We start from the raw sequence: 21,743 nt of genomic DNA, 5'->3' as shown, positions 1-21,743 counted from the left end.
GTCAGGACCCTGAGGTTGCAGCAGAAGGGAGCCATGCTGCAGCTGAGGAAGAAGGGGGAACCACAGCCATGGAACAGAGTCAGGACGCAACTGAACAGGTACCAGACACCTCCATCTATGGGAGTCAGACAATGGCACCTAACAGCACTGTATGATGTAACATGTATAACAACCCTCATATGAAAGAACATGTAGAACATAACATTACATATAACAGGACTGTTTTAGTGCCTTAATGAATGACTGTGTATGGTTTTCTCATGGATGATAACATAATAATGACTGATGCTGTATCTGAGTAGTGTCCACATTGTAACACTGCTCATGTCTCTTCAGGACCTCTCTGTAGTGGGTCTCTCGGTCGCCTCAGGAACAAGTGTGTCCGAAGCTTTATCAAAACCTGTGGGCACAGTCAGAACACAGTCTCTGTCTGAAAGCATGGTAAACACACCCCCCTCCATTCAACTCTCAAAATCCTCCAAGTCCCAATGTATTGTGTCCTAGACCTAGTCTGGAGTAGAACCCATTGTTTAGACTCCCTCTCTATCTCGATCTACGTTCGGTGCATTTACATGGCGGAAGAATCCCAGATATTCTATCATACTGCAGTTTGATTCTCACAGGTTGCAGTATGGGTCTGAACATTCTGTAATCACATTGTCAGGAATTCGAATTCCGATTTTTATAGTTTTATATGTTTACGTGATAAATGACAACTAAGCATGCTATCCAGTGAACTGTCAGGGAGTAGGCTCATGTGAATCTGGTTCATCCCCGGTTACTGATAGCTGGCAGACCACCTCTTTTACAACAAAGACAATTCCTCTAACTGGAAGGGAAAGAAAGGAGTTGATGATGTGGGGTGCGTTTTTAAAAAGGATACTATATTGTACTGCATGGGTCCTTTTTTGTTGTTTGATGATCAAAAAACATACTTGATATTGATACGTTGATAATTATTTGGACTTTCCATAAAATCGTATACTGGTAACCACATTTGTGAATCCTGTTTTATAATGTATAATATACATTTATTAGACGTTGTTGACCCTTAAGACTCAGTATAATTGCACATGCCTCGAAGCAATATGCATATCTGTTTAGTTTATTACTCTATGTGCTTGCTTACACACATATGCATTGTATTTCAATGAGTCATGATCGTTTTGCATAATATGCTGTTTACACACTATTCCACCACTGCCTGGAAGCAGGACGGCGTGGAAAACTATATTCTTGGAATTAGTATTTTCCCATTTATACTTTAGATACAGTCCCAAGCAAGTACGTTTATAGTAAAGTATACACTACCAAGATGACTGTTGGCCATGAAAATGCACTGATTGAACTTAATTGATATTAATATAGTACTTAGTCTTAATACTTCTGCATGTACTGTACTGTAGGATGTTCTTTTTAATTTGTCCTTTGTGAACAAATACAGCTGCTTCTTCTTATGTGGCAAAACTAAAGAAAAGAGAAATAAATCCAGCCAAATGATCTACTCCCCCCGTCTCTCTCTTTCTGTGTCAGGAGCTCATGGGACAGAGGGGGCTTGCATGGAGGGGGGATGACAGCCACCCAGAGGGGCTGAAGACACACATCAGAGACACACACACACACCCAGGGGGCTCACCTGCTGCACATATACTCACAGAGGATGTACAGACACTCACTGAGGTCACAGTGGACACAAGTGTCCCCAAAGACATCCAGACAGTAACTCCAGTCATTTTACCAACGATGAGGCTGTCAAAGGTGGATAGTAGGCTGGTGTTATCTGAGGCAGGGCAGGCTTGTCTGGTTCAGCCACCCTCTGAGAAGGCTCTGGTTGTTCCAGAGCAGAGGCCCACAGTGCCCCAGCCAATGCCCAGAAAGAAAAAAAGCGCACCTCAGACAGGGTTGCTCACGGCACCATCCCAGCCTATAGAAATGGCACTCAATGTATCCACTGGACAGACACACACAGCCTCTGATCTCACACACCAGACACCTGTGCAAGTTGAGGCATCTACCCCTCTAGCAGCACCTGAGGAGACACCCCCCACCACCACCACCCTGGGCGTGGTCAGCACACACACTGTCCCCCAGACCACACTCAAACCCACCGAAGAGGACATGGAGGGTGTGCATCCAGCAGCAACCCTGGTAAGCACTGAAACGTCCCAGTACAATACAGGCCCAACAGTCCTAACCCCTGCTAACCATGCAACCACAGTGGTCTACGAGTGCACACACGAGTGGGTCTTAAACGATGTTTCACAAAGACCTGGGTTCAAATAGTTTTTGAAATCATTTCAAGCACTTTACCTGTGCTTGATTGAACTTGTCTGCTTAATGGAACCAATAGAATGGTCCCAAAACTGCAAAACCACACCCATCTGTCACTACAGGCAGAATAAAGCAAACCTTCAAAGTATTTTAAGTATTTCAAAGAGTATTTGAACCCAGGTCTGTTCACAACTGTAGTGTCACATTAATGGAATGGGTTTACACAGTAATGATGCTGATAATTATCATAATGATGCACATTTGTGAATGATTTCAATAATCCCTGTTGAGTGATCCGTTTGATGTAAAGTAAAGACTGTAATGTACAGCAGTGTAGAGGGCTTGAGTGACTCATGGTGCTAACCATGGTGTTACATCTTATTCTCACACTCTCACCCTGTCTGTGCCTCAAACATCTATATGTGCATATGTGCTGACAGGAGAGAAACGGGATAACAAATTTAAAAGAACTGGCATAACAGAAGCAAGAGGAAACAACAGCAGATAGTACATCAGAGAGAAAGATAAAAGATTGAAGGAGCGAATAAGGAGGTTTGCCGATTCAGCTGACTGATCTGCCAGTAGATCCACCTCCTCTGTCTCAGCCCCGCCCCCGTGGCCTGGGGCCTCTAACTGGGTGTGTGATAATGAGTCCCTGTCACCGGAGCTCCCTCTGAGCCTACCTGCCACCGCTTTCAGGAAGTGGCTTTGGCCACAGATGGGTGGGGCACCATGGGTGAAAGAAAGAGAGAACTAGAGGCAGAGTCAGTCTGGGAGAGAGAGAGAAACAGACAGAGAAAGAGACAGACAGATAGAGAGACCTGACAGACAGAGAAAAAGAAAGAGGGAGAGAGACAGACAGATAGACAGAAAAAGAAAGAGGGAGAGAGACAGACAGAGAAAAAGAAAGAGACGGAGAAATAGAGAGCGAGAGAGAGAGAGACAGAGAAATAGTGAGGAGACAAAAGAGAGAAAAAGAAAGAGAATGGGGTGGTGTGAGATGTAGATTTTTAAGTGCCGAAATCCCCAGGACAGTCAGCTGTAGCCTGAGTACTCACCGGCCAGTGCCTGTCAGTTACTGTCAGTGTATACTAGTATTAGTTAAGAATGTCATCCACTCCCTCTCCTCCTATCTGCTGTCCCTACTAGCCGATTGTGAGGGGGAGGTGATTGGTACAGGAGGAATCTCAGTGGCTGTGTGTCTGTGTCCCAGGCCCCAGGGGTGTTCCCAGCCCCAGCCTTGACTGGGCCCTGCCCCACTCTGGAGGTGCTTAATGCCTACAGTGAGCAGGCCACCCAGCTAGAGGTTTGGCTGGAGAGAGCCCAGCACACCCTTGGAGTGCTGGAGCGGGCCGCCACTGCCAGCATGCAGGACAGTGTGGAGCAGCAGCTCCTCACGTGCCAGGTAAGAACTGCAGACGGGTGTCAAAGTTCAGCTCTGTGGAGGACCTGCCGAGTGGGGCTTTATCCAGGAACTTCCCCAGGCAAGGTAGTTAATAGAAAGGATATAAGAGACGCCTCAGTATCATAAACTTTTGTGTATTCGTCTTATCGGTTTGCTCATGCTTTTCTTTAGCACATGAGAGGGATTCGGTATCTACTTACAACCACAAATAGCGGCGTCATATTAATGATGTACATCACTATCAGTCGTTCTGATGTCATGCCAATCATCTGCTTTGACTATTAGGTTTATTTCCTTAACAACCTCTCTTATTTATTGACCTGCCTTGTCCATAGTTGAAAGTCTTTCTAAATCACCAGTGATCAAGGTTCATCAACAGTCATTTTCCTGCTTTTAGCTGCTTTGCCTACTGCTGCAGGTGGGAGTTGTTTTTTTTCATTCAGTCTTAGTAAACACCACCAGTTGTTGGATAGAAAGTGCTGCTGTCTCACAGGCAGATAGGTTAGTGTTTGAAATGAGGCAAGGTTGAACAAACAGTGAAGTCCAGCTAATGTGTTGATGGTATTTGTCTTCAGGGTGCAGTGTATTTTCTAAAGGTGCTGGCCACATGGCCACGATCAGTTGTACTAGATAGGCTTTTGTCAAGTGCACTAACTGTTCTGATTTGCAGGGAATTACTCCAAATGGCTATTTGTAAATGGAATTAGCTAATAGTTTTACAGTCTCATTTCCTTGCATGACCTTAGACATGCTAAACAAAGACATGCAGCAATGAAGCATTAGTTATGATTGCTGTGGTGATGTGGGCAAATCATTGGAAAATCACTTGTAGGACCAGCCAGTTCTGGAATATAGACTATTATGTTCTTACTTTTTTACATCAACAGTGTTCACAATATATTCTTAGCTATCACCATTTCAATCTAGAATAAACCTGGTACTATCCAGCCTGGATTCTCTGGGCGTGTAATCTGACCCCAGCATTAAAGTTTCAGAGGGTAAACACATTCCTATAGCACGACAGATTTGAATGAAGGCTTTGTAGGCAAACAAAAACACAGCATCTCATAGTATCTAGCCTCATATTTAAATTGATCAACATCTTTAGAGAACCCTGTACACCCTTTTTCCAGGAACCACCCTTTTCACGACCTCAATCCCAAATGGACTCTAACCCTAGCAGGTTGCCTTTCACATGGAGCCTTATGACTCCTAGCACCTGCCTCAGATGCTGTAGGTCAGTCAAACCTGGTACACTCTGGCAGGTGATGTGGGTCAGTCAAACCTGGTACACTCTGGCAGGTGATGTGGGTCAGTCAAACCTGGTACACTCTGGCAGGTGATGCAGGTCAGTCAAACCTAGTACACTCTGGCAGGTGATGCAGGTCAGTCAAACCTAGTACACTCTGGCAGGTGATGTGGGTCAGTCAAACCTGGTACACTATGGCAGGTGATGCAGGTCAGTCAAACCTGGTACACTATGGCAGATGATGCAGGTCAGTCAAACCTAGGACACTCTGGCAGGTGATGCAGGTCAGTCAAACCTAGTACACTCTGGCAGGTGATGCAGGTCAGTCAAACAGTTCACTCTGGCAGGTGATGTGGGTCAGTCAAAACTGGTACACTCTGGCAGGTGATGTGGGTCAGTCAAACCTAGTACACTCTGGCAGGTGATGTGGGTCAGTCAAACAGTACACTCTGGCAGGTGATGTGGGTCAGTCAAACCTGGTACACTCTGGCAGGTGATGCAGGTCAGTCAAACAGTACACTCTGGCAGGTGATGTGGGTCAGTCAAACCTGGTACACTCTGGCAGGTGATGTGGGTCAGTCAAACAGTACACTCTGGCAGGTGATGTGGGTCAGTCAAACAGTACACTCTGGCAGGTGATGCAGGTCAGTCAAACCTGGTACACTCTGGCAGGTGATGTGGGTCAGTCAAACAGTACACTCTGGCAGGTGATGTGGGTCAGTCAAACCTGGTACACTCTGGCAGGTGATGCAGGTCAGTCAAACCTAGTACACTCTGGCAGGTGATGCAGGTCAGTCAAACCTAGTACACTCTGGCAGGTGATGTAGGTCAGTCAAACCTGGTACACTATGGCAGGTGATGCAGGTCAGTCAAACCTAGTACACTCTGGCAGGTGATGTGGGTCAGTCAAACCTGGTACACTATGACAGGTGATGCAGGTCAGTCAAACCTAGTACACTCTGGCAGGTGATGTGGGTCAGTCAAACCTGGTACACTATGGCAGGTGATGCAGGTCAGTCAAACCTGGTACACTATGGCAGGTGATGCAGGTCAGTCAAACCTAGGACACTCTGGCAGGTGATGCAGGTCAGTCAAACCTAGTACACTCTGGCAGGTGATGCAGGTCAGTCAAACAGTTCACTCTGGCAGGTGATGTGGGTCAGTCAAACCTGGTACACTCTGGCAGGTGATGTGGGTCAGTCAAACCTAGTACACTCTGGCAGGTGATGTGGGTCAGTCAAACAGTACACTCTGGCAGGTGATGTGGGTCAGTCAAACCTGGTATACTCTGGCAGGTGATGTGGGTCAGTCAAACAGTACAATCTGGCAGGTGATGTGGGTCAGTCAAACCTGGTACACTCTGGCAGGTGATGCAGGTCAGTCAAACAGTACACTCTGGCAGGTGATGTGGGTCAGTCAAACCTGGTACACTCTGGCAGGTGATGTGGGTCAGTCAAACAGTACACTCTGGCAGGTGATGTGGGTCAGTCAAACCTGGTACACTCTGGCAGGTGATGCAGGTCAGTCAAACCTGGTACACTCTGGCAGGTGATGTGGGTCAGTCAAACAGTACACTCTGGCATGTGATGTGGGTCAGTCAAACCTGGTACACTCTGGCAGGTGATGCAGGTCAGTCAAACCTAGTACACTCTGGCAGGTGATGCAGGTCAGTCAAACCTAGTACACTCTGGCAGGTGATGCGGGTCAGTCAAACCTGGTACACTATGGCAGGTGATGCAGGTCAGTCAAACCTAGTACACTCTGGCAGGTGATGTGGGTCAGTTAAACCTGGTACACTATGGCAGGTGATGCAGGTCAGTCAAACCTGGTACACTATGGCAGGTGATGCAGGTCAGTCAAACCTAGTACACTGGCAGGTGATGCAGGTCAGTCAAACAGTACACTCTGGCAGGTGATGCAGGTCAGTCAAACAGTTCACTCTGGCAGGTGATGTGGGTCAGTCAAACCTGGTACACTCTGGCAGGTGATATGGGTCAGTCGAACCTGGTACACTCTGGCAGGTGATGTGGGTCAGTCAAACCTGGTACACTCTGGCAGGTGATGTGGGTCAGTCGAACCTGGTACACTCTGGCAGGTGATGTGGGTCATTCAAACCTGGTACACTCTGGCAGGTGATGTGGGTCAACCTATTAAAAGTGACACATTAAAGGAGCATCAGCAATTCTTGGAGGACAGTGGGAGTTATTTAGTGAACATTATTTATTGATAAAACTGACATGTTTAATTCCTTAGCCTTCATCAGTGTTTTGCATGCACCCTGGTTGGAGAGCGAACTAGCTGCAGGAAAATAGTCTGTACTGTATAGTGTATACCCAGTGTATAGTGTATACCCTATTCCCTAGATATAGTTGATCCATGGAGAGAGTCTGTGTGCTCAGGTTCACACTTTTAGGGGATTAACCAGTGTGAATGGGATTGTGCTCTACTTACTCTCCCAGGACACTGTGTTCTGATGACATTAGCACTCACGCTGCTGCAGGTGTCTCGGTCCACTTCCTTTTATTGTTCTTCGTCAGAATTAGGTACTAAAATGAGGCAGTGTGTGTGTGTGTGTGTGTGTGTGTGTGTGTGTAGGAGATGTTCCTGGAGATAGAGCAGAAGGTAGCCAGTCTGTCTGTCCTGGAGCAGCAGGAGGGCTCAGCAGGGTCCCACCAGGAGGCTGAGGCCCTCTCCTCCAAACTGGAGCTGCTCAAGACCAGCCTGGTCACCTTCCAGCTGTTGTTGCAGGAGAGACAGAGCCATGAGCAGATGCACACCAGCACACATACAGAGGAGCAGGTACATCCAAACAGAGAGCCACGTGCACGGATGTGCACACATTAACACACATGCGTGCACACACACATACACGCACACACACTCACTGAACTTCTGCAAAAGAGCTGTCTGCTGATGACACTGACAGTGGAGTAGGTGTTTTGTCTATTTGGTAATCTCTCCATGACAATGTTACCAAACTTCCAGATAACAAACAGCTATTGTTAAAGTGAAATGCCAGGGCCTCCCGAGTGGTGCAGTAGGGCACTGCATCGCAGCGTTAGCTGTGCCACCAGAGACTCTGGGTCCGCGCCCAGGCTCTGTCGCAGCCTGCGACGCACAATTGGCCTAGCGCCGTCCGGGTTAGGGAGGGTTTGGCCGGTAGGGATATCCTTGTCTCATCGCGTACCAGCGACTCCTGTGGCGGGCCGGGCGCAGTGTGTGCTAACCAAGGTAGCCAGGTGCATGGTGTTTCCTCCGACACATTGGTGCGGCTGGCTTCCGGGTTGGATGCGCGCTGTGTTAAGAAGCAGTGCGGCTTGGTTGGGTTGTGTTTTGGAGGACGCATGGCTTTCGACCTTCGTCTCTCCCGAGCCCGTACGGAGAGTTGTAGCGATGAGACGAGATAGTAATTACTAACAATTGGATACCACGAAATTGGGGAGAAAATTGGATTTAAAAAATGTTTAAAGTGAAATGTCAAAGAGAGATCATTATCACTTCCTAATGCTTTAGTTCCTGTGGCAAGTTTTTATTTCAACAAGGGGTGTAAAACTCGCTTGTTGACGAAAACACCGAAACAAGCCTTGTAATACATCCTGAGACTGGGCATTATGTTCCAAGTCACGACTGAATATTTTACTCAAACAACAGAAATGTATCTCTCTCTCTTGCCGTCTTCCTTGTTCTTTCCATCCTCTGAAGGTGCCATCACCGTCACCGTCATCACCCAGAAAGCTTCCTCTAGAGGGCAGACTGCAGCGTAGCGGCAGTGTCCAGGAGATTCTCTCTTCCTCCAAGAGCAAACTCTTTAGACAGACCAGCTTTCAACAGCAGAAGGTAAACTGTCCAAAACATGTCTGAACGGAGAGTGTGGCTGGCTATTTATCGGACTTTAATTGTATTGACAAATTCACATATGATGGCCCAGTGAAGAATTATAAGTACAGTGTTTGCTAGTCGTGGCTGTTATTTTTGTCCCCATGCAGGAATTGGAGCAGGAGCTGAGTGAGCAGAGAGGCCTGACCAAGGCTATCGCCCAGCAGGGGAGTAGAGGTCGTCTCCACAGCCAGGCCCAAAAGGATCAACCTGAGCCATCCACACGGTACTGATTCCCTTAGAGTGCTCCAGTCTGTAGGCTTTGGAACTAGAATAAATCATGAACGATGCCATACACAATTTTTAGACAATCATCTTTTGATGGTGTTTTTCCTTCACTCGGGAGAAGGGGATTGAGTAGTTGTGGTTGTCCACATTCTCTACAAATGTATACTCTATGCTTTTGTTCCATAATCATAATCATGTTCTTGAAATAGAATCAGCTCTTTCCTAAAATAATCATTTTACAATGTGATCTTTGCCATTGTCAGAGGGAAAAAACACAGCATGGCACAGAGAGAACTAATGACTTTGTTTGTCTGTTACGTTTTCATTTCTCTGTGCTTCTCTTCAGTGAGAGTGGGAGAGATTCATTTAGATGGACCTTAATTTCTTCTCAGAGACTAAAAATGTCAGCTATATAAAAATTATTATGATTGTGTTCTCAGTGGAATTCTCTAAGGCTGTGTGTGGTTCTGACAACCATCTAACTGCACAACTTGGTATCAAAGCATTTCGTATTATTATGTACGTCAATCTCAAACACTCCATTTAGCATGACATGTTACGTTTTGTATGGTGTGTATTCATTTGTGGATGTCCATCATCCATTTCGAATGATATGTTATGAATTACAATTCATATGTTATGTTACGAAATTTAAAAACGTATGATATGTTACGTATTCCAATTCTACGTTGGCTAGGGGTTAATGTTAGGAGTTAGAATAAAGGCTTAAGGTTAGGGTTAGGGGAAGGTTTAGCTAAAAGTATTAGGGTTAGGGGAAGGGATAGCTAACATGATAAGTAGTTGCAAAGTAGCTAAAAAGTAGTAAGTAGCATCCGCCCATCCATCTACCCTGACCAACCAACCACCCGCCTTGCTTTTTTTTGTAACCATACCAAATGTAACATATCATACTCATGATCGGATTCCAGTCAATGAGACCAGGCTGAACTGCAACTCATTCCTTAGAGTTCCTGTTGAACCTGAAGGAGGGGGGGAGGCAGGGGTCCAAAGGAAGTGGACACACCTTCACAACCAGCTTCTGGCCTTGGAGCAGACTGCACAGCAAGGTCCTTCTGATGTAAGCAGCTCCCACTCTTACATTTTCAAGTGTGTAGTGTTCCACAGTGGGTATGTGTGTTTGTGTAAATGTGGAGTACAAATGGTGTCATACTGTACGTGAGTTCTTTCTTTCACTCTAAAGGGGACAGACTCATCTGTGAGTCAGAGCAATGGATCAGCCAGTAGTCTCATTGACTCCCATAGCATTCAGGACATACAGACACACATATGTCGGCTGCGGGAGCTGGGCCAGACTGCCAGTGAGGTGGTGACTCAGGTGAGGGAACTGATCTGTGGGTGTAGAATTCAAGTCAGTCTCAAGACATCATGGCTCATTAACATATCACCGTTTTCATGGAATTGGGAAAAGGGTGTCACCGGAGAAGAGATTCAATTCCATGAGAGAAAAATAGTCAGACAAAGTATTTTAAAATCAGTTTTCTTTTAGGGTTGTCACTTTCTCCATGTTGGTTTTAATGATCACTCTCTATATTTGATGTTTCTATGGCTTGTTTTTCCAGTCTGTGCCGGATGAGGAGGTTCATCAGAGGCTGGATGAGGGTCTGTTTGAGTTGCTATGTGGGGTGGGCCTATCTCTGTCCTCTCTGACCCGGCTCCTGCAGTCCCCCTCAGGGAAGTCACATGAGGACACACAGCTCCAGCTGATGCAACTCGAGGTAGGGTCAACACTAAAGCACTCTCAATCCCCACCAAAGTACTTTAAACCATATTGTTTGGTTTTCATAACTATGTTTTATTTGATTCCAAATGTGATGCGTGTTCAGTGCAGAGTTCAGTCAGTTGAATGAGACTATTGACTCTATGTGTGTCTATGTGTTTGGTCTTTGTTCGCAGACTCTGGCAGCAGAGCTGGTGACCCTGGGTGGTGAGCTGACCTCCCAGGGGTCAGAGGTAATTGGTGTTTTGGGGTCAGGTGGAGGTCATCTGTGTGTGGATCACCTAGGTAAACTCCTGCCTGTGGTCCAGAGCGGTCTGGCTGCCAGAGAGAAGCAGCTGCAGGCCCAACTGGAGAAGACAGGCCATCACCAGGTCAGAACCACCACTGTACTCCCTGTAGTTTAGTTTAAGGAATTAAGGGGGTGTGGTATATGGCCAATATACCACGGCTAAGGGCTGTTCTTATGCATGATGTAATGTGGAGTGCCTGGATACAGCCCTTAGCCATGGTATATTGGCCATATGCCACAAACCCCCGAGGTGCCTTATTGTTATGATAAACTGGTTTCCAACATAATTAGAAGAGTAAACATAAGTGTTTTGTCATATCCGTGGTATACCATCTGATATACCACAGCTTTCAGACAATGAGCATTCAAGGCTCGAACCACCCAGTTATAATATAACATTTATAACAACAACTGGACTTCTGCATTACAGTTTCGGTACAGTGCACATCTGTATTACGTATGTTGTATTACTATATGGTGGTAGATGTTTAGATTGTGTTTCCTTGTTGGATAGGGATTTGAAATGATCTCTTAACTTAACATCGCCTTGTCTCACTTAAAACTGTACAGTTTGTAATGTTTTGACTTACCGTAAGGATATTATATGTAACACAGCATCAAATATTGATTTGTTGTGCTATGCAGTAATTGTTTTGGTATACTGTACTTTGTGTTGATCTAACTCAACAGACACTCTTAAAAGAGTTGCATGCAGCCCTTCTTGCTAATAAGTTGGCCGTACAACAAATGACTAACGAAGCTGTCCCTCAAGACACTTGCAAGCAGCTACAGGTACTGTAAACTCATTCATATGTAGTCATTAATAGTCATAATCTATCCATGTTAAATAGTTACAGTTGGGTCTACTATAAATCCTTCTATGTGGATAGCTTACAGCTATCAGTCAAGTCATTAATTCATGTCCGACTTAAAGATGTTGTCATCTGGATGAACCATCCACAAACTGTCATTAAATGACCATGATATTTAGTGATCACCTTCGAAGGGGCAATATCCATTACAAAAAACAACAAAGCGGTCACCCCTCCACTGATTTGGTAAACATCTGATGGGTCTGAGGGATCAGCTGAGGGTGTGGGCTGTTTGACCTGTGTATTTGCATTGTGTGTGTTTAGGCTGTGGTGCAGGTCCAGGGAGAGCTGCAGCTTCAGTCCAGCCAGGTGTCCTCCCTGCAGGAGAGGGCAGAGAGACAGGGTCTGCCCTCCACACTCATAGAGGAGGCCTACAAGCTGGAGGTACAGTATAGTCCTGTATAACACCTACACCTGAACACATTTATTGAACACATTTATATGTACTGAACTACATGGACAATGCTGAGACTCCATGATAGGATATTACCCAATGAAATAAGTCACCTCAGTTAAATGATTTGGAATAGAGCTGACCTTACTTTCAACCTCTCCCTCTTTTATTTATTTTTATTTGACTCAGAATGACTGCTGTCCGACTTATCTTTGGAACTACATTCCATTAAAACAAGGCCTTGCTCAATGGAATCGGAGTAATGAACACATTCAGTGGGAGTGATTGGTACCATACATTTGAATGCTGAAACCGTGACCCCATACATAATGATGAAGATATTAGTTCTGAGCGTGTGGTTACGTATGACCATGTGTGTTATCATGTAAACTTACTGCATGTGGATATCATACTTTTTTTATAATGTTTATAATGTGTATTTAGGTTGTGCTGGAAAGTGTGTTGGGCTCTGTGGGGGCCAGACGTGAGGAGCTGAGGGCCAGTGTGGATCTCCAGCAGCAGTTTGAGAGGCTGCTACATGGCCTGGAAGTGCTGGTCACCCTGGGTTCAGAGCGTCTCTCACAGAGGCCTGGTCTGGAGCTCCACACCAGGACTGAGCTACAGGACTGCCTTAGCACACATTCGGTGAGCGCACACCATTCAGATCCTCCATTGTGTACTGATCCAATCAAGTGCGATTAGATAGCTACCTTGGATTCAGTTTTCATTCAGCCACCATAGAAACCAAGATATGGCTTCTTGTGTAATCGTTGGTATTGAAACAGCATGCATTGGTGCTATTGTTCCTTCTTCCTGCTATGGTTCTTATGAATTTGACAGAAGTTCTTCCAGTTCCTGGGGATCCACCTGGGGACCCTGCAGCACCTATCCACAAGAGTCGCAGAGAGCACCTTCCAGAGGTGGGAGGCAGGGATGAGGGGCCTCCAGGAGAGGGTGACCCAACTGCAGCAGCAGGCCCTGGAGAGAGGCACCAGGATGCAGTGGATATTACAGGTAGGCACCATAGAATTAGGAATTAGAATACTAGAATGGACATGAGCCTTCTTATGATGGGATAAAAGTCAGCCATTTTGGTCAGGGAGTGGGTCATCCAGGGTTTGCCTGTGCTATGATAAGATATTGTGTAAAATAATGAATTTGAAGAATTTATGTGTACTGTATTTTTGTTCGCTAGCTAGCCAGACAGTTTTAGATGAATGATTCCATAAATGTTTCAAATGAACTGCCATTCAAACCATTCAAACAATGCAGTCAATTCACAGCCATACACTGGCTGAAATCAGTTGATTTTATGACTTAGAAAAGTTGTAAATGCAAGAAGTACTGATATTGTATCATATAATAGCATTCACACTTTCAAAACAATTAATAATTTAGACATTTTATGGTCTGTTTACCTATATTTCAGAGGCTATTTATAGAGACAATTGCTATAAAACCCATATAAACTGTATTGATAAATTATATGACAATATTTTACATTGACAATAATTCTATAACACTATTTGTTATATAACACATGCCTTACTTTTATTTTCCTACACAAGTAAAATCAGGACTATCCTTCTACTGCCATTCATTCCAATTAGACTGGTTTGGATTTCTCCCTGACCGATATGGCTGCCATTTTCACCCCATTCTGGAACTTTGAAGGTTCATGACATAGTCCCTCTAGTAATTGAGTAGGATTTCTATGGTAGACACAGCACAGGAAACATTGGCTTTGTTAAAGCTAGATATGGACTCATATTGAGGTGTGCTGGTGTGACTGTTTGTATAGAAAAATGTGTGTTGTGTTATGTGCAGTTGTGTTAAATTGTTGTTGTTGGTTTGGTTGTAGATATGGACACAGTGGGAGGAGGAAAGTACCAGTCTGGACACCCTGCTTAGGGATATGGATGCTGACCTGTCCAAGATGCACCTGGAGGAGGACTCAGTGGCACAGATTTGCGAGAAACTCTCTGTCTATCAGGTAGCACTCCATGTGCTTTAACGTCTTATTAATAGAAAATAAAACATAAAAAATGTGTTATTTATCAAAAGAATGAACGCTGATCACAGTTCAGTGGATTCTCTGTCCACTCTTTGAAAAAAATGTGCTGTTTGGAACCTTTAAGGGTTCTTCGTCTGTCCCCATAGGACAACCCTTTGATTAACCCTTTTTGGTTCCAAGTAGAACCCTTTTGGGTTCCATGTAGAACCCTTTCTACAGAGGGTTCTACATGGAACCTAAAAGGGTTATATCTGGAACCAAAAATAATTCTACATGGAACCAAAAGGTTTCTCCTATGGGGACAGCCGAATAACCTTTTTTGTACATACTTTGTGTTGGTTGTGCACAAGTTTTTTTCCACTCATTTGGAACCCATTGGACATTCTATGTACTCGTGCCCGCTGCACTCTACCTCCAATTACGCTTTGTGCTTTGTCTCTATCCAACCCCCCCACCCCCATGTTTTCCACCCCGCCTAGCAACACAGGTTGGTTGTCAGTCCCCACCCCATCAGTCCCCACCCCATCTAACTTAGATCTATGGACCATACTTTTTAGTGGCTAGCTTGAAATATAAGCTTTACAAAAGTTGTTTATATATATTTTTTATTTATTTAACCAGGCAAGTCAGTTAAGAACAAATTCTTATTTTCAATGACGGCCTACACCGGCCAAACCCGGACGACACTGGGCCAATTGTGCACCACCCTATGGAACTCCCAATCACAGCCAGTTGTGATACAGCCTAGAATCAAACTAGGGTGTCTGTAGTGACGCCTTAAGCACGGAGATGCAGTGCCTTAGACCGCTGCGCCACTCGGGAGCCCGAGATACTGTATTTATTAGTGCTGAGCAGTTAGTGCTTTTTGAGGTCGGTTCGGTTTCGGTTCGATTATTTTAAAAATAATTTTGATTATTTCGGTTGAAATCTGTAACAAAACAGAATAAAACAATTAATACAAGTCTGATGATGGTAGTGACTGCCCATTACTGCTTATCACTTATTAACCATTATTTATTCACATTACTTGACTTGTTGTGTATATTTCATTTGTATTATATGATGACTTAATTATTTCCTTCCAAGTCATCATCTCATCTCTATAGAGCTGCTGCCAATGCTGCCTGACACCATCACTATTTTCTATTTCTTCAAAGTAAATAAGGAATACTTTTATGACTGATGAATACCAACTACTGTATCAATCATTTTGATCATGTATTTCAAGGTAGAGATACCTCGTGAAGCAACAGGAATTGGAATTCATGGAATTCAAATAATTGTGAATTAGTGGGTTAAGAGCTCAGCACTATTATTTATAAATCTATCATTGGTTGGTTCGGTAGTTGGGTTTCCCCGGGGAGTTGCCTGGAATGTGTATGTGTCTTTCAAATCTTGGAACCATTACTGTCCATGATATCGGCAAGGTTACGGATTCCACATTTGGACCATTGGGGGGATGCAAAATGCTGCCCTCCAGATCACAAGGCATTATTGTGAAATATTGGAGTATTGGCATGCCATTTTGATTCCCACTTACATTGTTTTTCAGTTTTGCGCCAAATAGAAATTGTGTGAGCAATAATAGGACCAAAGTGTAGTTTGCATTGTTTAAGGGATCTATCAGTAAATGGCACCTCTTCCAGTCCAGTAGGAGACACCATATTTCTCTCTAAACTCAGCCAGGGGACGGAAGAATCATGTCTAAACCAATTTAGGATGGGATGAATGCTAGTGCCTGGAAATAAAATTAAAAGTTTGGTACGGATAGTCCTCCTACGTCTTCCCTCTGCAAGTTTGTTAATTTTATCCGGGCTCGCTTACCTTGCCATACACATTTTGAAACCGAACTAAGAATTTTATCCCAATAGCCAGAAGGGGGAGACAAGGGAAGAATTGAACTACAGAAATTCAGCCATGGCAATATATTCATTTTGACAATAGATATTCTGCCGGTTAAACTGGGATAATAGTCCATCTACTTAGGTTGGATTTAATTAATTTGAGCATTCTGTTAAAGTTTCAGGCAAGGAAGGAAATACATCTATTCCCAAATATTTAAAATGGGAAATGATTGGGATTCCATTAGTAGAGATGGAGTCCTCCATCAGGGTCTTGAGAGGCAGTAGGGAAGATTTGGTTCAATTTATTTTATAACTTGAGATGCTGAATTTGTCTATGATCTTCCAAGCTATTGGGAGGGATTGAGACACATTGTCTAGATAAAGTTTGATATCGTTGGCATATAATGAAATTACGTGATCCGTAGAATTGAGCGATATTGGTGTAATTTCTATAAAATAAAAATAACAGAGGTGAGATGGGATCACCTTGCCTTCTTATTTCAGTTATTCCGAACAGAAAGGACTATCAACACATACTGAACAGCTCACGTTATAGACAGATGCATGCTACATGGCAGACCAATCCCGGCAAACCATTATCTCTTTATTTTTATTTTTTATTTTTTATTTTTTTAATTTTACCCCTTTTTCTCCCCAATTTTCGTGGTATCCAATTGTTGTAGTAGCTACTATCTTGTCTCATCGCTACAACTCCCGTACGGGCTCGGGAGAGACGAAGGTTGAAAGTCATGCGTCCTCCGATACACAACCCAACCCAACGCACTGCTTCTTAACACAGCGCACATCCAACCCGGAAGCCAGCCGCACCAATGCGCCGGAGGAAACACCGTGCACCTGGCCACCACCGTACACTGCGCCCAGCCCGCCACAGGAGTCGCTGGTGCGCGATGAGACAAGGACACCCCTACCGACCAAGCCCTCCCTAACCCGGGCGACGCTAGGCCAATTATGCGTCGCCCCACAGACCTCCCGGTCGCGGCCGGTTACGACAGAGCCTGGGCGCGAACCCAGGGACTCTGATAGCACAGCTGGCGCTGCAGTACAGCGCCCTTAACCACTGCGCCACCCGGGAGGCCGGCAATCCATTATCTCAGCCAATCATGGCTAGCTGGAAGTTTCCTGTCTTTTTTGTGGCTAAAACATCTAGGCTCGTAAGCTAACAATTTTATTAATATTTATGGATGAAATACAAGTTTGTTATTAGGGCACATGAAAGTTCATCTGTTCCAGATGGCATTTCTGCCCAAAAAATGCATTTTGATAAAAAATTATGATTACGTTCAAATGCCTCTCCGTCAAGTAGTAAAGTGCGACATACACCTAGTTTCCTGAAATGAGTCACATATGTAATAGACAATGGAGGTTATCTGAGGATAATTGTTTTTTAACAAACCCCCTTTGATCCGGATGTACCAAGTTGGGTAAGTAAGTTTTGAGACAGGATGACAGAATAAAAAATAAAAAAGTTTAATATATGTATTTTCAAAGATAGAGGTAAATAGTGAGAGCACTGGGTGACGTCCTTACCCTTTTTTAATAAAAGCATAATTAGTGCCGTATTTACATCAAAATGAACCTTTGTGGACAGCTGTATTAATCTTTTTAAGTAACAATGGAGCTAATTGGTTCCTTTTTTCATGTTATCCAGTGCCCTTTTGAGTTCATGGAGAGAGATTTGGGCTACCAGCAAGCCGGCTTCCTCAGTTGAGAGAAGGGGAGTTCTTATAACCGTCAAAAAAGGCTTTAACTGGCTTGGTGTGGATTTACAATCAGAGGTGTACAATTCTTTATAGAAACGGGACAATCTTTGGTTGATTCATTTGGGTTCTGACAGTAATTCACCTGATTCAGATTCAATAGTTGCAATATCCACGAATTAATTCATTACTGAGAAGCTTGGAAATAATTGTTGTGTCTAAGTCGATGGATTGCAAATTCTGCTCCCTTTCTTATCGTTATATTTAGTTCTGTCTTGACTTTGATGAGAGTAGTCGCTACCTAGTCTGAAAAAACGTTGTTAACAACTTTTCAAATTCTGATATTTTCTTGAATTGTGATTTATTCAGCCCAGATGCAAATGCAGTTGCATTGTTTTTTCTTTACAAAACCTTTAATGGCGTCCCATAAAATCTGAGGATCGTCGACTGAATTTTGAAAACTCATTATGAATTCATTCACTTCAGTTTCAAACTGTTTACAGAAAGTAGGATTTTGTAGTAAGGAGCTACTGCCTTTAAAAAGCAACAAATCCCTTTGAAACAGTTATTCTAGTGTCAAAACTGACTACAAAGTGTAAATAGGACAATTTTGGTTATAAAGTGAAGTTTGAAACATCTGTGCGTCACAACCGGCAAATGAAGGTTGGGTTTTTGATTTCACGGTGACCATTTGCCCACTAACATGGGATGAACAGCTGTGGTGATTGCTCTTTATCCAAAGCATAGACAGTGAGACAAATCTGCCCAGCAGCCCCTACTTTATTTACATAAGACAACACGTTGCACATTTCCTTCCTTGATAAATACTGCACTACTAATCTTAGTTAAATATAAAATTGTGCAACTAAAACATCCTTGGCAAAACGTCAAAATGAATGACAGATTTCTTGAGTTATCCTAGATTCATTCTGGGGATTTTGAGGAAATGAAATAGGCTTCGGTGTTTTATGGGGGACAAACACAGAATTGGTCAGGAAACACACCTCCAAGACTGATTGAAATTTCGTGTTTATAATGAGAAACAGAAAGACACATGTGCCATTTACCCACCCGTAACACATGTAAGGGTGGGTAATGAAGAAAAAGGACGTCAATGAAAACAGAAATAAGGTATGACAGATATGGAAGCCTAATGCCCAAACAGTCAAAAATAGGATAGCTGTAGGATCCATATATTGTCCATTGATCATTAATTGGCATGGTGTCATCATTGTGTAAATGTCCTGGACTATAGGCAATATAATTATAACAAGTTCAATGCTCAGAAATAATAGTACTATTGTTCCTTGTACCCAAACATGAGGGGTGTTCTTATCACTGTCTTATGCTGAGGGCAGCATCATAGCCATAGGCTGCGTGATTGTGCGTGGATAGCATACCTGAATAATGAGCCAGTCATGGGGTTCCATCTGTCGGCGTGTCCCCTTCTGTGTTGGATTTGAGGTGCTTCTCCAAGAAGTCTTGAGCCTTCCTGGCAGTGGAAAACGTGTGTATTGTGCTGTGGAAGATCCAAATTATTTTTTTCTAGGTGGATGAAGCCGCATCTCAGGTTTAGCCTAAGTAGCTGGGATCTCACCTTGTTGTAGGTTTCACTCTGTTTAAGCAGTTCGGCACTCAGGTCGGGGTATATGCTGATCCTCTTCCCTGCATAGGTCAGACCCCCAGATTCTGCTGTAAAGACATATAATTAGCCGCTTGACTTGACCCGAACAGTTTATAGAAAAGATTGCTCATGAAGGAAGCTCCATACCAGTTTCAAGTCTTCTGACCCGCACATGGAATTTACAGGAATGATTTTTTAGTGATTTAGAGTGATTTATTTTTTAGGAGTTTGATTATCCCTTCCAACTTAGCATGCGCTGTTTCCAGGTCATGGAGCCGCACCTCTGTCGCATTGGCTGTCTTCTCCAGACCTTCCACTTTGGTTGAATAGGTATCCACTTTAGCAGTGAGCACTGCCAATGATTAATTTACCAGTTTTAATTGTAAGTCCAGGGCAGAAGAAATCTCTTCACAAACAATCCCTCGTATAGTAGCATCCAACTCTTTCTGCTGGCTGTTGTTGAGAGCCTCCATGTTCCCACAGTTGAATTGTGGACAGACAACTTCTAGCTGCTGGAGCATAATAATCCTGCAAGTTATTTCTTGTCACACAATGAATGTCCCACACCTTAACATGGTGTTTAGTATTGACAAGTTTTAGGAAATAAGTCTGTTAATTCATAGTAATTTGCAAAAGAAACAGACTAATTTTCAGCTCAGAGTACAGTTGAAGTCAGAAGTTTACATACACCTTAGCCAAATACATTTAAACTCAGTTTTTCACAATTCCAGACATTTAATCCTTGTAAAAAATCCCAGTCTTAGGTCAGTTAGGATCACCACTTTATTTTAAGAATGTGAAATGTCAGAATAATAGTAGAGAAAATGATTTATTTCTGCTTTTATTTCTTTCATCACATTCCCAGTGGGTCAGAAGTTTACATACACTCAATTAGTATTTGGTAGCATTGCCTTTAAATTGTTTAACGTGGGTCAAATTTTTCAGGTAGCCTTCCACAAGCTTCCCACAATAAGTTGGGTGAATTTTGGCCCATTCCTCCTGACAGAGCTGATGTAACTGAGTCAGGTTTGTATGCCTCCTTGCTTTCACACACTTTTTCAGTTCTGCCCACAACTTTTCTATAGGATTGAGGTCAGGGTTTGTGATGACCACTCCAATGCCTTGACTTTGTTGTCCTTAAGCCATTTTGCCACAACTTTGGAAGTATGCTTGGGGTCATTGTCCATTTGGAAGACCCATTTGCGACCAAGTTTTAACTTCCTGACTGATGTCTTGAGATGTTGCTTCAATATATCCACGTAATTTTCTCTCCTCATGATGCCATCTATTTTGTGAAGTGCACCAGTCCCTCCAGCAGCAAAGCACCCCACAACATGATGCTGCCACCTCCGTGCTTCACAGTTGGGATGGTGTTCTTCGGCTTGCAAGCCTCCCCCTTTTTCCTCCAAACATAACAATGGTCATAATGGCCAAACAGTTCTATTTTTGTTTCATCAGACCAGAGGACATTTCTCCAAAAAGCACAATCTTTGTCCTCATGTGCAGTTCCAACCGTGGTCTGGCTTTTTTATTGAGGTTTTGGAGCAGTGACTTCTTCCTTGCTGAGCGGCCTTTCAGGTTGTGTCGATAGAGGACTCGTTTTACTGTGGATATAGATACTTTTGTACCTGTTTCCTCCAGCATCTTCACAAGGACCTTTGCTGTTGTTCTGGGATTGATTTGCACTTTTCGCACAAAAGTACATTCATCTCTAGGAGACAGAACACGTCTCCTTCCTGAGTGGTATGACTGCTGTGTGGTCCCATGGTGTTTATACTTGCGTACTATAGTTTGTACAGATGAATGTGGTACCTTCAGGCGTTTGGAAATTTCTCCCAAGGATGAACCAGACTTGTGGAGGTCTACAATTTTTTTTCTGAGGTCTTGGCTGATTTCTTTTGATTTTTCCATGATGTCAAGCAAAGAGGCACTGAGTTTGAAAGTAGGCCTTGAAATACATCCACAGGTACACCGCCAATTGACTAAAATGATGTCAATTAGCCTATCAGAAGCTTCTAAAGCCATGACATAATTTTCTGGAATTTTCCAAGCTGTTTAAAGGCACAGTCAACTTAGTGTATGTAAACTCCTGACCCACTGGAATTGTGATACAGTGAATTATAAGTGAAATAATCTGTCTGTAAACAATTGTTGGAAAAATGACTTGCCATGCACAAAGTAGATGTCCTAACCGACTTGCCAAAACTATAGTTTGTTAACA

At 43.6% G+C, this 21,743-nt stretch overlaps 1 protein-coding gene across 14 annotated transcripts in view; it reads left to right on the top strand.

Annotated features, from left to right (window-relative positions):
• The window catches only part of LOC139375161 (spectrin repeat containing, nuclear envelope 2b), a 143,586-nt gene that overhangs the window by 82,410 nt on the left and 39,433 nt on the right, over nucleotides 1-21,743 (top strand). For 11 of the 14 annotated variants that reach the window (XM_071116696.1, XM_071116688.1, XM_071116699.1 and 8 more), the window contains 16 exons: nucleotides 6-98; nucleotides 337-441; nucleotides 1,534-2,148; nucleotides 3,485-3,676; nucleotides 7,521-7,724; nucleotides 8,628-8,762; nucleotides 8,912-9,027; nucleotides 9,996-10,107; nucleotides 10,231-10,365; nucleotides 10,610-10,765; nucleotides 10,944-11,138; nucleotides 11,747-11,848; nucleotides 12,193-12,312; nucleotides 12,767-12,967; nucleotides 13,163-13,336; nucleotides 14,184-14,315. In XM_071116696.1, coding sequence (XP_070972797.1) covers nucleotides 6-98; nucleotides 337-441; nucleotides 1,534-2,148; nucleotides 3,485-3,676; nucleotides 7,521-7,724; nucleotides 8,628-8,762; nucleotides 8,912-9,027; nucleotides 9,996-10,107; nucleotides 10,231-10,365; nucleotides 10,610-10,765; nucleotides 10,944-11,138; nucleotides 11,747-11,848; nucleotides 12,193-12,312; nucleotides 12,767-12,967; nucleotides 13,163-13,336; nucleotides 14,184-14,315 — 2,787 coding nt within the window. The remainder of the gene's footprint in view (nucleotides 1-5; nucleotides 99-336; nucleotides 442-1,533; nucleotides 2,149-3,484; nucleotides 3,677-7,520; nucleotides 7,725-8,627; nucleotides 8,763-8,911; nucleotides 9,028-9,995; nucleotides 10,108-10,230; nucleotides 10,366-10,609; nucleotides 10,766-10,943; nucleotides 11,139-11,746; nucleotides 11,849-12,192; nucleotides 12,313-12,766; nucleotides 12,968-13,162; nucleotides 13,337-14,183; nucleotides 14,316-21,743) is intronic. The other 3 variants (XM_071116694.1, XM_071116697.1, XM_071116692.1) reach the window with 3 other exon arrangements.

Source organism: Oncorhynchus clarkii, chromosome 19 (assembly GCF_045791955.1).
Source record: "Oncorhynchus clarkii lewisi isolate Uvic-CL-2024 chromosome 19, UVic_Ocla_1.0, whole genome shotgun sequence".
NCBI classification, from domain to species: domain Eukaryota; kingdom Metazoa; phylum Chordata; class Actinopteri; order Salmoniformes; family Salmonidae; genus Oncorhynchus; species Oncorhynchus clarkii.
The sequence above is the reverse complement of the archived record's forward strand: the minus strand, read 5'-3'. Positions and strand labels throughout refer to the sequence as shown.